General features: G+C 40.9%; 1 protein-coding gene across 1 annotated transcript in view; it reads left to right on the top strand.

Moving 5' to 3' along the window:
* LOC143974644 (uncharacterized) overlaps positions 1–15,810 on the top strand; it is a 40,453-nt gene extending 24,643 nt beyond the window's left edge. Inside the window, exons 3-4 of the mRNA XM_077476249.1 lie at positions 11,039–11,120; positions 14,050–15,810. Of these exons, the coding sequence (XP_077332375.1) occupies positions 11,039–11,120; positions 14,050–14,243 (276 nt within the window). The 3' untranslated portion in view covers positions 14,244–15,810. The remainder of the gene's footprint in view (positions 1–11,038; positions 11,121–14,049) is intronic.
* Positions 15,811–17,806: the final 1,996 nt, after the last annotated feature.

Here is a 17,806-nt window from a genome sequence, read left to right as displayed (position 1 = left end):
ACAGGGTCTCTCGGGAGCACCGTTTGAACCCTTACAAGAAGCTTCTTTACAGAAGGTGGTTTTAAAAACAATCTTTTTGGTGGCCATCACCTCGGCCAGGAGAGTCAGTGAGCTCCAAGCTCTAGCTATTACAGAACCCTTCCTTAGAATTTATCAGGACAGGGTGGTACTGAGGACGGATCCAGCATTCCTACCGAAAGTATCCTCAACTTTCCATCGATCACAGGAAATAGTGTTACCTACATTCTCTGCAAGCCCAGCAAATGCAGGAGAGGAAGTTTTTCACACATTGGATGTGAGAAGGTGTCTTTTACAGTTTCTGAAAGTTACTAAAGAATTTAGAAAATCAAACGCCCTCTTTGTGATATTTTCTGGATCACGCAAGGGGGAGAAAGCTTCTAAAAGTACGCTGGGTAGGTGGCTTAAGTTGGCTATAACAGAAGCCTATAAAGCAAAAGGAGAAATACCTCCCTCAGGTATTGCTGCCCACTCTACTAGATCCACGGCAGTTTCCTGGGCTGAAAGGGCCGGTGCCACGCCTGAACAAATCTGCAAGGCTGCCACTTGGTCCAGTTATTCGACATTTCTCCGGCATTACCGGTTAGATCTACTGTCTGCAGCAGATCAGGCCTTCGGCAGGAAGGTACTGCAGGCAGTAGTCCCGCCCTAGGGTAAGTTTCTCGGTTATCCTCTCCGGGGTTGTCCTGAAAGGCGATTTGAGAAAGACTCAGTTAGACTTACCGGTGACGGTATTTCTAAGAGCCTTTCAGGACAACCGTTACTTCCCTCCCTAGGTTATGCTTAGTAAATGTATTAAGTTCTACCATGGTGTTGTGCTTTCTGTGCTTTGTTTTCCAGCGTCGGAAGGCCACAATAACTGAAGCCATGGAGGAGGAGGAGGTGTTTTTAAAGTGGGCATGTGTTTCCTGATTGCAAGGTGGAGCTACTCTCTCCGGGGTTGTCCTGAAAGGCTCTTAGAAATACCGTCACCGGTAAGTCTAACTGAGTCTTTTTTTTGTATAAAAATGGGTACTCACAAAATGCAACTGACAAGACATGGACAGAACACGGGGTACAGCTAACTTGTTTCGGGGGCACACCCCTTTCCTCACAGCTTTGCTAGAGCTAAGCAGTAAAATAACTTTAAGGCCTCCTTTACATGGCCGTTTAGCAGTATACACTTGATTCCAGTGGCAAAATTCTTGCGGTTGGAATGAGAGGTGCATGCAAATAGCAATGGCTGGCAAACCTGTAGAAAAATATTGACAGGCTGACAGCAGCTATCACTGATTGCAGATGTAGTCAAGTGTGCAGGGGACAGGGCTGGAGGACAGGGTGAGATAGTTCTGCACCCAGAAGAGCCGGTTGTAGTTTTTCTTTTTCTGTACGGTTGGTGGAGGTTAGAGCGGGTTACAAAAGGCCTTTCAGGCCAGGCCACATGTTCTCTGAAGTAAACATACAATTTTCTTGTGCAATTTTCCTTTAGATTTAACAAACCATATAATATGAGGTCAAACTTAAACACTTTCAATTTGTATGCACCTTCGCTTACATAGTTGAAGGTAAATCTGAAGGATATTTAATTATAAAATTGTATAATGTATAGCCAGCTTAAGGGGGTGAAGTTTTGTATGCTGCTTTCATATGTGACTGCTCTGGATCGTCTACTCTATGTGATTGACAAATACTGTCAAGTGACCATAGCTAGTATGTCTGTGGCATGTGACTGTAAACATCATCTTCTTAAAAATCACCAGTAAAGTGCAACAACTGTATTTCTTTGAGTGGACATTACTTTCTTTGGAATATAAAGGCTAATGCCTGGGGATGTCGTGGGAAAGTCTCTGGCAAGGAGTGGGCACAATATGGCAGAGATTTAAGGTTTACAAGATGTCAGTACACTACAATGACAGGCTATTGGCAGACACAGCTATTTGTGACTGTTTGTACAGCCAGCAAGTACCTGCAGTGATTGTGGCAGGATGCACTTTGTGTACGAGTTCGGTGGCCAAAGCTATCCGCTCACAGCTGTGAAACACAGCAGAAGGAATCAGTAGACACCTGCCTCTGGGATGAGCACAGTGGCTAAATACCCATGCAAATGCGGCCTTAGACCAAGTTATATTGCTAAACTGTGCAGTAGTCTGTAAAAAGTGCAGACTAGTGACCATAATTAACAATCCTTTGGCAATTAAAATGGAGCACCTGCCCACATTTACACACGTATAAAACATACAAATTGAGCCTAGCCTTATGAGTAAAGAATACAAAATGTACTTATTAAATAGGCAGAGTATCCTAAATGTTAGTGCATAAGCACCCGTCAAAGGGTATGAATATAAAAAGATGGGTGTGTAGTGGTACCCTCTTGAGGGCTGCTGAGTGTTGTAGTCCACCTGTCACCCTGCCCAGCCAGGCACACAATTTCCAGTCACTCTTAGACAGAAAACAGTCCAGTTTTGTATTTTTATTGAGGGGGATTAACTTGGATCGGGTAAGGGTGACATGGGATGCCCACTTGATTGCAGACTGCAATTCTCTCAGGCATGCATCCACAGTCCTCTTGACTGTGCATCACTAACCAGTCCTCCTGGCTGCGACCTGTTGTTTCTCCCTGAAGACTTGCCTGGCAGTGCTCTCTCCTGCTGTCCTTTCCTTGCTCCTGTGCCTCCGGTCCAGGACACCTCAATATGTTCTTAGAGGGTCCCGTCCACACCCAAGACCAGGCCCAAGGTCAGCCCCCCCCCCCAGAGCGGGGAGCTTTCTCCAACACCCCCGACAGCCTAGCACTCTGCCTCCAGCTTCCTTCCCAAACTCCTCCCCATTCCTGGGGCTGACCCCAGGTATTTAAGCCCTCTGCCAATCCAAGTTGGGGATTAGTCAGGGCTCCCTAGAATACACCAGACAGCTCCATCTCTCTTCTCCTCCTTCCTTTCTAGAAGACATTAGAATATTCTAGAATTAAGTGGGAAGTCCGAGTGATGCTGCCTGTGAGTAACCAGCTCTACCCTTACCCTTAGTGATTACTGTCAGTACCTAACCCCAAGTAGTTTTGGTGTGAAAGGAACAGTAAGGGAAAATCCTGCTCCTTTTGTGTGCTATGATGCCTATTCATTTTCTGCAAGTACAGAACAATGCCCATTCATCTTGATAAAAATTCAGTGTGCTTGTAATTTTCTGTGTACTGAACTAAAATCTCAAACAATGTTGGGTAGAGTGGTAAAGGATTGGAACCACTGCCAGGTTTTCATTGTCCTTTGTGTCCCTTTTAGGGAGGTTTACTCTTTCTTTCCTGACAGACTCCATGGCAGCCTATGTGTGGGTTAAACCTGCCTCCCCTCCAATGGTATAGGACCCCATACCAATAAATTTGAACTCACCACTAGGGACTGCGTCCCTTTTTTGTCCTCCTCTATGGACCTACATTTAGTTTTTGTTCCAGTTTGGCATCCAGTCAGGATAACTCCGGATTCTGGCACACCATTTTGCAGCATAAGCTCAGGACCCAGCCATGGGCGGGCCAGTAGCTGTTCAGGCACATAATACCCCAAGTGGTGGAGGGAAGCTTGCCTCGGTATGCTCAGGATGGATGTCTGGCCAGCGACTCGGCTGGCAAGGTCTGCTGTTTCTATATTTTTCTCTTTCATGGCAGTTGTTTGTGTTTCTGTGTTTGTTTATGTCTCAGTTCTGCCCCTGTTAGCCTTCCTTGAGCCTCTTATGGCATCTGGAGCACTTCTGTGTTCCAGGACGCCGCAGCACTTCCAAGTTGAGGCCCTTGCTTGCTTCTGCACATGCTTGGTTTGCGCATGCGTGGAGCCGATCGCACAGCGCTGTTCGGCAGCCCTCCACAACACAGGCACGCAGTGGGGAAGATGGTGACGTCACTCGAGCGGGGGATTTAAAAGGCTGTCAGCCCCTGTCAAGTCGGGAATCCCTGCAGTGAGCGCCAGCCTCCCCCAGCCTGGGAACACGTGGGACAAGGTAAGCCCCTGTGGGGGAATTGCAGTGTCTTAAAGGGGAAGTAAAAAAATAATAATAAAGATCACGCGATCCTGTGTGTTTAACTTTGGGTTGTTCCCATTCCTCCTCCAAACAGAAGAGATGTTCCCATTCCTCCTCCAAACAGAAGAGATGTTCCCATTCCTCCTCCAATCAAAGGAGATGTTCCCATTTCTCCTCCAGTCACCACACCCACCGTCATGACAGCCGCTCTGATCGCAGAGCCTGCTGGGGATGTGGGATACGAGTCCCCGAGGGCAAATCAATGTGTGACCCATGTTTTGCCCGGGCAGTTGGAGAAAAGAGATGGAAAACCAACAGATGGAGTCTCTTGTCAAGCGTGTGGTGCAGCTGTCCCTAAAAAAGTGGGGTACAACCCGCACGTGGAGCTAGTCTACCAAAATATCTGGCTCACTCGCTGATTACACCCAGGAGGATCCAGACCCATCTCAGTCCTACATTGCTTCTATCAGTTCTTCGGACAGTGAGTTAGAAGGAGACGAGTTTGCCGGGGGTTTCGATTTTGCTCTTGTTTCCCCACTAGTCAAATTGGTCAAAGAAGCCCTGAAGTGGGAAGACCCTTCTACTCCGCCGGATAAACAAAGGAAGTTCTTTAAACACTTGGGAAAAGAACGTGCTAACTTTATGCTTCTTTCAGAGTTTAAGGATATCATTGACGAGGAGTGGAGCAAAACAGACAGGAAAGCTTCTATGTCACGCAAAAACTCCAGATTATAGCCCTTCAAGGCAGAGGAAGTGAAACATCTGGAAAAGGCTCCCCTCATGGATGCAGCACTGATGCGTCTGGCGAAACACGTCACTCCCCTGGAGGATGGGGTATCCTTCAAGGACAGTCTTGAGAGAAGGATAGACCAAGACCTCAAGAGAATCTACGGGCTAGCTGGTATGGCTTGCAAACCCACCCTGGCCCTACAGTTATGTCCAAGGCTATGGAAACCTGGACAGGGAATGTGGACTTCATACTCAGAGGGGTTTCAGAAGAGTTAGCCAGAGGCTCGGCAGTCCAGGAACTGAATCTGGCAGCAGCCTTCCTGAGGGAGGCTTCTATCAATCTTATCCGCTTGCTGGCCCAAACTATGCCATCTTCAGTCATGGCTAAGCGGGCCCTGTGGTTATGGCCTTGGATAGGCTTCTGTTCGGTCAGAAGAGACCTTAGCTTAGAAGATGCACTACTGAGCATTCAAGGAAAGCATGCTCTAATAGGCGCGACCGGGACTTCAGAAGGGATTGGAACAGAGGGCAGGCTCCCTTCCGAAAGTCTGCTAAAAGCCAGGCATCCAGTGGTCGAGAGCCGGCTAAATCATTTTGAGGTTGGACCCACCCAGGTGGATCAGGCAGGGGCTCGTTTGCTTCTCTTCCGGCAAGTCTGGGTGGCCTCTATTTAGGATTACTGTACCATCAAGACAGTATTCTCAGGCCACACATGGTCCTTCACCAGTGTTCTTCCCCCCATATTTATTTCCACCCTGCTTCCACAGTCAGAAGAAAAGAAGCAGGTGTTACTGTCCTACGTGGTTTCACTGAAAACACAGGGAGCAGCGGTGCCTGTCCCAAAGGATGAAAAGTTCCAGGGGGTGTACTCCCCTCTCTTCTTAGTTCAGAAGAAAACTGATTCATGGCGCCCGGTGATAGATCTAACCTACCTAAAAATATTCATAAAGTACAAAAAGTTCAAAATGGAGACCCTGTCTATCATCCAGCAAGCCATGCAGCCAGGCGACTGGCTAATTTCAATCGACTTAAAGGATCGACTACTGGCCGTAGTGGCCTTTATCAGAACAAGAGGGATACGCTTGTACCCTTACCTCGCCAACCTCCTGTTGCTGTCCCAGGAGAAAGAGAAATTGTTGATCCACAAGGAGCAGGTTATCTCCGCATTGTTTGGCTTTGGGTGGCTCCTAAACCTGGAGAAAAGCCATCTAGTACCAGTGCAGCGCCTGATATACTTGGGTGCCCAGTTCAACACAGTAGAATTCACCATCTCTCTTCCAGTTGAGAAGATCCCAGTTATTTGGGAAAGAAATTCACAGGCTCTGAACTCTTCACACCTGAGAGCCTTACAGTGCCTAAAAATTAGCATCACGATGGTCTCTATAAAGATTGGAGAAACCGCGCTAATCAGTTCTGGGTGTAGGATAGACAAACCCAGGCAATGGACTCAAAAACTGTATATATATGTATATTTTTAGGTTGCAGCCCCCCCAAAAATTAAGAAAATCCCCAAACGGGGTTTCTACAACAATAAATACGACCTAACAACTGGGGTATCTGGCGCTACCTTTTATCGGAAAATAATAATTATAAACACTTGAAAAGAAAATGTATTTTGGTGGAAAAACCCAAAAAATGCCAGCAGTTCCAATAACACACCAACCTGTCTCACAACTAGTAGTCTCATATATCCAATTACTGCCACATGAAGATATTGGTTCCTTATCAAAAAAAAAACACAGTACAATCCTTTAGAACCCACTAACTCTAGTTCAGTACAAGAAAAAACGGTGACCTCTGCTAAAATCGCATAGATTGACCTATTGCGATTCAGACACGTTTATGGTAAGTGTAATCTTATCTAATATATTTTTTTTAATCCATGTTAGAAAACTCTATAGTTTACCAAAAAAATTATATATAAATTCTGTGAGGAAAAACTAAATAACAAAAAGTGATACTTAATGTGACCATAGCCTTGAAATCGCATGAGTATTAATAATGTGATTTATCCAACAACTCATCAGCTAAATTAGTAAATAAGTCTAATTTGAAAGTGCAAATATCTTGAAAAGAGTATAAGGTGCATTAAAGTACAGGTGAAAAATCAGAAATTTAATACTAAAGTGCAAAATATATATCACAACAAATACCCAAAGTGAATCGCAAGACCTGAAAAAATACAAAAAAATTAAAAAAATATAAATAAAGGTAAAAATAAAAATAAAAGTGAAACTTAAAATAAAAATAAAATAAAAATAAAAAATATTAATGAATAAAAAACAAAAATTAATTAATTAAAAAACCCCCCAAAAAAGATAATATAGTGTCCACTTGTCCAAAAAATCTTCAATAATATAAGTCCAACAATAAATGTTCATAAGGTGACTTTAGTGCTTGTTGTGAAATCTTCAAAGTGACTTCCGTGCTCCCCCACAAGGTGCCCCACTCATCAGAAGAATACACCCCTGCAGGGGTAATTTGCCTTTAAACCAAATTTGAAGAAATCCAGCTCCTTGGCCCGTATATTGTATGATCATTCGTATCCGGAAGGGAATTCCATTTATATCCTGCAGCAGCGGCAGAGAAGAGGTGACTCACAGCTCTTCCGAAGATCATCACTGCCAGGCACTTGAATATTATTGAAGATTTTTTGGACAAGTGGACACTATATTATCTTTTTTGGGGTTTTTTTTAATTAATTAATTTTTGTTTTTTATTCATTTTTATTCATTAATATTTTTTATTTTTATTTTATTTTTAGTTTCACTTTTATTTTTATTTTTACCTTTATTTATATTTTTTTCATTTTTTTGTATTTTTTCAGGTCTTGCGATTCACTTTGGGTATTTGTTGTGATATATATTTTGCACTTTAGTATTCAATTTCTGATTTTTCACCTGTACTTTAATGCACCTTATACTCTTTTCAAGATATTTGCACTTTCAAATTAGACTTATTTACTAATTTAGCTGATGAGTTGTTGGATAAATCACATTATTAATACTCATGCGATTTCAAGGCTATGGTCGCATTAAGTATCACTTTTTGTTATTTAGTTTTTCCTCACAGAATTTATATATAATTTTTTTGGTAAACTATAGAGTGGATTAAAAGAAAAAATATTAGATAAGATTACACTTACCATAATCGTGTCTGAATCGCAATAGGTCAATCTATGCGATTTTAGCAGAGGTCACCGTTTTTTCTTGTACTGAACTAGAGTTAGTGGGTTCTAAAGGATTGTACTGTGTTTTTCCTTTGATAAGGAGCCAATATCTTCATGTGGCAGTAATTGGATATGTGAGACTACTAGTTGTGAGACAGGTTGGTGTGTTATTGGAACTGCTGGCATTTTTTGGGTTTTTCCACCAAAATACATTTTCTTTTCAAGTGTTTATAATTATTATTTTCCGATAAAAGGTAGCGCCAGATACCCCAGTTGTTACGATGGTCTCTATGACCTCCATGGTCAAATGGTCTCTGTGGAGGTTACGCCCCTTTCAGATGGGGTTCCTTCAGCAATGGAATTCGAGGGACATCAATCAGTCCATTTGCATAATATCAGTGATGAGGAACAGCCTCTTTTATTGGCTTCAGCGCAATAATCTACTCACTTGCCACTCCATCTCCCCTGTCTCATGGGTCACAGTCACGACCAATGCCAGCGGTGCTGGATGGGGAGACCTCTGCATGTCAGAACTGGCACAAGGCAAGTTCATTTCCACAATCTGGGCTCGAACGTCCTGGAACTTTGGACGGCCTGGTGTGCCCTTCAATCCTTCTCTCATCTCCTGGGAGGGAGTCAGTGGTACTAAGGATGGGCAACATCACAGAAGTCTCTTATGTGAGGGGACAAGGGGACATTCAGAGCCCCACCCTGCTCCAAGAGGTCAAACCCATCATGTCTTGGGCCCAGAAGAATGGGCAATATTTCGTCAGTCTTCATCCCAGGCGGACTTCCTGTTCCTGCACACAGTTGGACAACAACGAAGGGTCTCTTCATGTACAGATGTTCAAGTGGATCCTGTCCCTAGGAGTTGATCCCGAAGTGGATCTATTTGCATCCCCCTGCAACTTCAAGCTCAAGTACTATACTTTAGTCTGATGCAGCCAGGCCTTCGGGATAGATGCCCTGACAGATCAGTGGAACTTCAACAGGGCATATGCCTTTCCCCTGCTTCTGATCATCCTCAAGTTCTTACGGAGAATTCAAGCGGAAGCAGTCAAGGTGGTGGTGATTGCGCCTTACTGGCCGAACAGGCCATAGTTTCCCCTCCTGACCCAGCTCAGCTTCTGGGACCTCCCGCTCTGGCCGGACCTTCTTTCTCAGGGGGCAATCCTGCAACCTTGTCCGACATTACTGAGACTGATGGTCTGGTTCTTGAGACGGAGAGTCTGGAATTCCTGGGGTGTGCCTCGAGTGATCTCCACCCTCATGAGCACAAGAAAGGCGAGCATGAATAAAATATAAGAGAATTTGGGCCAAGTTTGTTGCATTCTATGGCCAGATCATTTAGGGATCCGGAGATTCAGGATATCCTCAGCTTCCTTCAGTCTGGCCTAGATCTGTCTCTATCCATCAGCTCTCTTAGAATCCAAGTCTCTGCCTTATCGGCCTTCTCTGGAACATCATGGGCTGTTCACCAGCTAATCCGCCAGTTCTTCTGTGGGGCGTCAAGATTCAGGCCCCAAAGAAAACCAAGATTCCCCAAATGGGATCTTCTTCTCATTCTCGACTCATTGTCTGGTCTCAGTGTCACGGAGTCTACCCCAATTTCTATCAAAGACCTTTCTGCAAAAGTCGCCTTCTTGGTCGCTATCACTTTGGCCAAAAGGGTTTCTGAGATTGGTTCCTTGGGTCATGAAGAACCATTCCTTTTTTCTTCTGGACCGAGTGGTCCTCATCCCTATGCTCGGCTCAAATCCAAAGGTCACTTCAATGTTCCATGAGAACCAGGAAATCGTCCTACCTACATTCAGGTCACCGGGGTCCACTGAAGTTCATCCTCTGGATATAGGCAAAATACTGAAGAAATACCTGCTACTTCCTCCTTTAGATGCTCCGAATACCTGTTCATTCTGTATTCCAGTAGTAACAGAGGGAAGCGAGCTTAAACCAGAACGATTGCGGCCTGTATCGTCCAGTCTATTCCGCAGGCTTATAGGGCTAACGGCTTGGCTTCTCCAGAGGGCGTGACGGTACATTCCACCAGGGGTATGGTGGCTTCGTGGGCAGCAGCCCAGCATGTGGCTCTAGATGTCATCTGCAAAGCGGCCTCTTGAGCCTCCATTAATACTTTTATGTCACATTACTGCATAGAGCCTGCTTCTCTATCTTCTGTGAACTTTGTTTTAAGAATCCTGTCAGTTGATGGGGCAAATTAAAGCTTTTTTTTATGTTCAGCATAACCCACCCTGTGTGGTCTGACTAGTTATTTCCCACACGTGGGCTGCCATAGAGTCTGTCAGGAAAACGGAAAATGCATTATCAAATACTTACCATAATTTTCCTTTCCTGATGGACTCCAATGGCAGACGGAGTTCCCACCCATTTGGTCAAAAAGTGAGCTAGTTATGGAACGCAGTCCCTAGTGGTGAGTTCAAATTTATGGGTATGGGGTCCTATAGCATTGGAGAGTAGGTGGGGTTAAACCACACATAGGCTGCCATGGAGTCCATCAGGAAAGCAAAATTACGGTATTTGATAATATATTTTTCTGCTATTTGGCCTGATCACCAATATCACCAAGATTGGAAGTGAGGGTAAAGCTGGCCATAGATGGATTTTCTTTTCTGATCATCCAGCCAGCTGATCAATTTTGGTAAAGCTTCACTTTGTAAAGAATACCCAATCAGGTGCAAGAAAGATTAAAAAAATAATTTTTGCTTGCACATTATTGGATGATTAAAAGCTGCATTGCTTCGCATTTACTAAGCTCTCGGGGAAATAAGTGAAACTGCCTTTCCAGAGTGCATAGTCTTTTGCCTTTGGTGAATCAACCCCATTGTCTTCTTACATGCCAAAAGTCTGGAAAATTGTCTTCTGTACTGCAATTAGCTGAAGTAAAATTGCGTTGGAGTCAACTTTTGTGTCTTATTGAAGAGTTAGCTGCCTGTGGATGGTGTCAAGTCAGCAGGTGACCATATTGTCTGTCCGGACAAGTCTAAGGAGGTATGTCAATGTATAAAGTGGCATTTGTAGCAGAGAAAAACTTCAAGATTCTTCACATTAGTAGGAGTCGGCAAGAAATGAAGGAAACCTAATGTGTAAAAGAACATAATATTTTTTTTGATTTGACCATAGGTACACTTTAACAAGAAGCAAAGGCGCACTGAACAACTCCATAACATACAGAATAAACAGGAATCCACAAAAGAAAGCTTAGGTAAGTATTTACATACATGTGATTTTCTATAGGTTCTTTACTGTCCTGCTGATTGTGTTATACACAATATATACAAATAGTATGGATGGATGAATTCCCTCTGCTGGGCAATTGTATTCTGACTGCTGCTAGCACCACCTGCCTGTAAACCTGAACAGGGCCTGCATCAGATTGGCTGCAGGAATTGTTCGCCTGGCAATCTTTGGCCTGAAATCTTTAACAAAAATTAACTGAGTAATCAACTTTTGTTGAGCCAGCAGGACCACGCACTGTTGGAATTTTGACTGATTCCTCTAAATCGACCAAAATTCTAACAGCGTTGGTCAACTTAAGACTTATGTTTGCATATTTCATCTGTTGACTAAATCTGAAATTGCATCTAATAATAAAGTCATTCTGCCATGCAATTACCATATGTGTGAGATGAAATTGAGCACACTAAAGTGATGCCAATCAAAGAGGGATCACATTTCCAGCACTGTTTACCAGGAAGGTGCAGTTGCTAGAGATCCCTCCATGCTACCACATGCAAAGTTCTAAACAATGGGTTCATTAATTAATTATAATAACTCTCCTGAAGGATAAATAACAATAATCAAGGCTTAATAATAAAGCACACATAAACATTCAACTCTGTTTCCCAATACCTGGGATTTCAGTAGATTTTGATGTCAGTAAGCCCCTGGCTGGAGAATAAATAATTCTGGCCGTAGATGGATTGATACTGAGCCACTTCAGCAGGAACCAGCCAAATTCTGATCCATTTATGCCCGTTCCCATTCATGAGAAGGCAATCTAATGATAGACTTTACACTAATGGGCTTGATGGAAAATCTTTGTTCGATCAGCGTTGCAGCCAGTCGGTGTATTCTGACAGTGGAGGAGTCCCTGCTGTCAAAATACAATCACACAGTGCGGAGGATTCCTCCATCTACCTCGCTTGTGTGGATGGAGGAATCTGTTCAGTTTTTTTTTAAATCAGCCTGATCCATGTATGGCCAGCCTTAGAATTTCATCACCTGACAGAGGATCATCTATATATGTGGGGGAAATGCAAATTTACATTTCATAAAAAATACACTAACATAATAAAATTAGTGTGTTGAAAAAACAATATTCAAATCCTAAAAATAATTAATACATTTCCAATTCATGAATGAAAGAATCTAAAAAAAATAGGTAATTCATGTCCAACATCCCCAAAAAAAACAAGGTGTATAGTCCCATATCCAAGTGCAAGTGAATGTTGCTCTTATCCAATAAATGAAAGCAATCCAAGAAATACATCCAATGCTAATCACCACAGTGATATCACCCGTGATATAAGATAAGGTTGCTCCTTACCAGATAGTGATGGTGTATTTTTTATGAAATGTAAATTTGCACTTTTTTCACATTTTTGCACTTTATGAATTGAGATTTTTATAATTAATTTATATTATGCACATTAAGTATGGTATATTTTCTATCATGTTGTATTAATTTAGCTCCACTCTATTTGATTTATTTGGTATCACAGATTTTGGTGAAGACTACTTTTATGTGTTAAAATCTTCCCCAGCGCAGAATTTTTGTATTATATTTGTATCATATTTGAAATATGTGGAATACTAGTATGCATATACTCATACAATGTGCGTGTGTATGCATATACTCGTATAATATGCGTTTGTATGCATATATTTGTACAATGTGCGTGTGTAGGTGGAAATGTTTCACCAATCAAACTGTTTTCAAATGCCTAAACACAATCTAAGCCCTTGTACACACGATCGGAGAGCGTTTTGTCGGATATTCCGACTGTGTGTGGTCTGCATCGGACTGTTTCCAACTTGCCGGAAATATTTTCTGACAAAATGCTCCGATAGGACATAGACATGTAGAGAATTCCGATCGGACAAAGTGTCACGCATGCTCAGATCAAATTCCTACATCAAAGCTATTGGCTACTAGCCTGAACGTAGTCCCATCGTAACAAAATTACGTCATCACGTTCTGAAAGATCGGATTTTCCGACAACTTCGTCCGACCGTGTGTATGCAACAGTTTCGGACAAGATCCGTCGGACAAAATCCAACAGACAAAATCCGACGGATTTGGTTGTCGGAATCTCCGATCGTGTGTACAAGGGCTAAGAGGGCAGTGCTAAATATAGTAACCAATGACAGTCAGTCAAAATTTACCTTCTGTTTTTTTTGCATTGGTTGATTTTTCCCATTGGTACAAAATTATTGATTGATTAATTGATCCCACATGATAGGAGTGTATAAATATGCTTGGAAAAACCATTATCATTGTATGTGTCTTGCTCTGAAGAAGGGCATTATCTGTACAGTCCGAAACCGTTATGCATTTGACACTGAATGGAATTAGAATTTTTCTAAATAAATTTTAAGTGCAACAATCCCATCTGATCGTTTTTTCTATATATGACCTGTGGAAGGGTCTGATTGCTTGCACTGCTACATCTGGATCGTGTGCACTCCTCGCTCAACATTTAAAGCACTGTGTACCATGAACAACTGCTATGTTTTTTAATAAAATCGTTTTTTATCCTTCATGAGAACTACATATCTCTTGTAACCTTTTTGCAGTCACTTCCTGCATATTTGCATTCACGCCTGCAACTGCTGCACATCATTTCTCGGAGTGAGGTTCTAAATGATGTCAGCTGTAAAACATGCGGCAGGTTGTAGACTCCATTGGGAGAGCGTGCAACAAGGTGACAACACAGGAAAACTGTGAGATAAGGACAGGGTGTTGTCACCATATAACAGGAAGTGCCTACACAGGGTATTATTTTATTGAAAGCTGTAGTTTTAAAAATACAAAAATTTTGAAAAGAGATGAATATGTTAACTCTTTTTATGAGATTTAAGTGACTGGGTTTAAATACTCTAATACAAAAATATGTTTCTCGTTTTATCAGATACACATAACACTAAGCAGAGCAGAATAAAGCAAAGAAATACAGACTACAATGTACACAAAGTAACTCATTCTACAATGGACTCAGCACAAGAATCTGCAAACACAATTCCTTCTACAACTGAAGTTAAAAAGAAAAATGTTGCTCCAGCAAATGGATCTGCTAAAAAGTCTTCTACGTGTGTCATTTTTTAAGTAATGTTTGTCAAATAAGTTTATTCTGAGGATGGACTTATTTTTAGGAAGATATTTTATCAAAGGATGTATACACACCAAATAATCCAAAATTTAAAAAAATGGATGAATTGACCATTAGAAAACCCTTAAAGAATTAAATATGTATTTTTAAAACAGAGGTTTCAATAGCTTCATAAATAAATACAGGCCATGATGAAGGTGATCAGGTTGCTGATTTGGTTCCCGTAGCCAGGTCCAATGTGTGCTTAGATCAACATATACACTGTATTGTATAGCAAGATATATAGTATAAGCCCAGGCACCTATTTTTGTTTGACATCCATCCACCTACAACTGGTATTTTGTTAATGTCGAAGCCTAGTGGGTCAGCCAATGGCTTTTTACATGTGTAAATGTTTCGATATTCCACCAGTGAGGGCCTACTCACACTATAGCAATCCGTTGCGGTGTGTTAATGTGCACTGCTTTAAGGCACCCCATTCACTATGAACAGACTGCCAACATACTATACCTCAATGGATAAAAAAATGCTTGACTCTTTATTCAAAATGCAGCACACCACAACACATTGTATGTGCATTGTGGTGCGCTGCTATGCACGTGCATTGCATGCTACTGTACAATGCGTTGGGGTGCCAAGTCATCCAACATAGAGCAGGTCCATAGCCAGGCATTGGGGCAATGTGTTAGTGTTTGTGTTTTAGCTCACATTTCCAAAATGCACAAATGTGAATCACCCAATTTTAATTCTGTCTACATGAGAATTTTGGGTGTTACCTCAGTATCATTAATGTCTCAAGGGATCAGAGCTCAGACAAAGCCGAACAGACCAAAAAGGCATCTATTTTTGTATAGTAAAGAGGGCCTCCACCAAAATAGAGAGGATGTGATGCTCTGATAAGTCTTTGCTGATTTCCATTACCCAGGCAGGGACATTTTCCAAAATTGATCCAGCAAAACCTTTACAGTCTGTTTTAAGCAACTCAGTGACATTTATCAATGTCGTTCCACATAACCCTATGAGAAATCCACTAAGGGCACAGGACACACAAAGCTTGTATTATGCATCCTCCTGTAAATGTTTCATAGGAATAATTGGAAAATCCCATAATCTGTGATACAAGGAGCTCAGCTAAAAACTCAAGTTTTATCTACCACAAATATGCTGGGGTTGGGGGCAGTTTTACCCCCTTAGGTTCCAAACAAGAAGTGATGATACTTTATCCGTTACACCCATAATTGATAAATCTGTCTAAGAGCAAGTTGCTCTTTAGGATCTTTTATATTCTATGTTATTTAAAATGATGTGTTAAGATATGTTTGTGGACAGCCTCAGACCTCTTCATTAGTTTCTCAAATAATTCCAGTATTTTAAAGTGTTTTTTTCACATGCTAACCCAAGATTACAGCATTATTTGATAATTACATATTTTATACATCATATCATTATTATTATATATTGTATTTTTATATAAGTAACCTGAACTTTGCTCCTTCTATTTTGTATATTTTGTATAAATTTAAATGATTGATAATGAAAGATAACATGTATTTTGCTATTGTATATACCAAATTGCTACAAATAGTTTTGTATAAAGATAATTCTATATTTCTTCTTTTTGGGTTTTTCATACAAGGCAGCATCAATGATTACACTGTTACAGCAAATAGCTGTGAAATATTGATTGTTGTTTAAAAAAAATAGCATCAATGAATGTTGTGAGAAAGAGAGCATAGAGGATAACTGAAAAGGTGCCTTTACCCCCACTGGCACAGCCATCTAAAATTAAGACCCAATCAAGCAAAGCCATTGTGTATTACTTTCTGAGTAATTGCTCTTTAAAATGTACTTTATTGACACAAAACAAAAACAAAACTAAAAAAAAAAACTGCATAAGCTCTTGTACTTATAAAGCAATTTCAATAGGGGTAGTACGCGGGTCCTTGATCATTTAATGTCTGAGGACAGCAACATTGCCAAACACTGTTTCTGTTTAAAGCTGTGAATAAGCTGAAGAACATGACACACATCATTACTCAATGCCTCTTTGGCATGAATCCCATTCACCAGGTAATTAATGCCACTATTGAGGAATGTGGCTTAGTGGGCATGTGGATTAGCAAGTTTTTTTTGTTAATTTTTTGTCTAAATTGAAAAGCAAGATAGGATGGTAATTAGTCCACATAGCATTGCCATTGTTGGCTTTACGCAGCATGCAGATGGAGGCCAACGAGGCTATACCTCCCATAGGACCTTACAAGTAGGATATTGTTGTAGTATAAAACTAACCATGGAGCAAAAATGTCCATATATTTTCTGCAGTACATATTTGCAAAGCCATCCGAGCCCAGTCGTTTCTGTGGTTTTAAGAATTTAATAGCTAATTTCACTTCTGGAAGAGAGATGGTGGCCTTGAAGGGTTGAAAATGATCATTAGGAATGTGGTTAATGAAGGTCACATGAAAGAAATGTTTAGCCAATGTCTTGTAGGGCGGGGCCGAATGGACCCCTGTTCGGTTCACGCCAGAACTTTCGAACACAGTGAAAGTTCGGACCTAAATAACGAGCCCCATTAAGGTCAATAGGACCCGAACGTCAAAAATCAAAAGTGCCCATTTTAAAGGCTTATATGCAAGTAACTGGGCATTCAATGGTTATAGGGGTCCGGGTCCTGCCCTGGGGGACATGTATCAATAAAAAAAAGTTTGTGAAAAACATAATTTTTAAATGAGCAGTGTTTTTTTATTTTTAAAGTGAAAGCATAAAAATGAAAAATTCCTTCCAATATAGTGCTTGGGGGGTTGCCTTACTCTACCTGTAAAGTGGCAGATCTGGACCATGTCTAGAATCTGCTGCAGCAATAATTGCATTTATAAAGCCAAAAATATGGCACCCAGCTGTGTTAAATCAAACCCTCGTTGTCCTGATAAGACTTCACCAACTTCAAGGATAACAGATTTACGACTTTGGAAGAATGAACTTTCAATAACCACACCTTATGTGCTATACGTCTCACTATATAATCCTATATGTATGTATTTTAACAGTTTTAATGAGGGCACAAGCCGAGATTTGTTTGACCCTGTCAAACTTAATTAAGGTACTGTACATAACTTTCCCATATTCCACATAATTATTTCTAAACTACCTGTATATCTTATCAGGCTGCAATTCAACTGCTGTCAAAAGTTTTTTTCTCTTCTTCTAATTAGAGAATCTAAAAACTATGAAGTACACTTTCACCCAGTAAACTATTTTATAAAAAAATATCAGAAAGAAGCAGAGAGGTCAGCTAAAGTTCAACATTTAAAAATGAAGACTTTCTATATCTATAGAATAACATAGTATAAATTAATAAAGATTAATAACTATTGCTTTATTTATTGAATAATAATATTAATAAGAACACTACTATATAATAATAATACTAATATGAATAATAATTATATTATCAATAAAGCACATGCAAATTAATATGAATATCATAATATATATATATATATATATATATATATATATATATATATATATATATATATATATATATATAGGTTAATAC

Source organism: Lithobates pipiens, unplaced genomic scaffold (genome assembly GCF_037356315.1).
Source record: "Lithobates pipiens isolate NorthernLeopardFrog02 unplaced genomic scaffold, aLitPip1_a1.2 Scaffold_13, whole genome shotgun sequence".
Lineage (NCBI taxonomy): Eukaryota > Metazoa > Chordata > Amphibia > Anura > Ranidae > Lithobates > Lithobates pipiens.
Note: the sequence above shows the minus strand (reverse complement) of the source record. Positions and strands in the feature narration are given on the sequence as shown.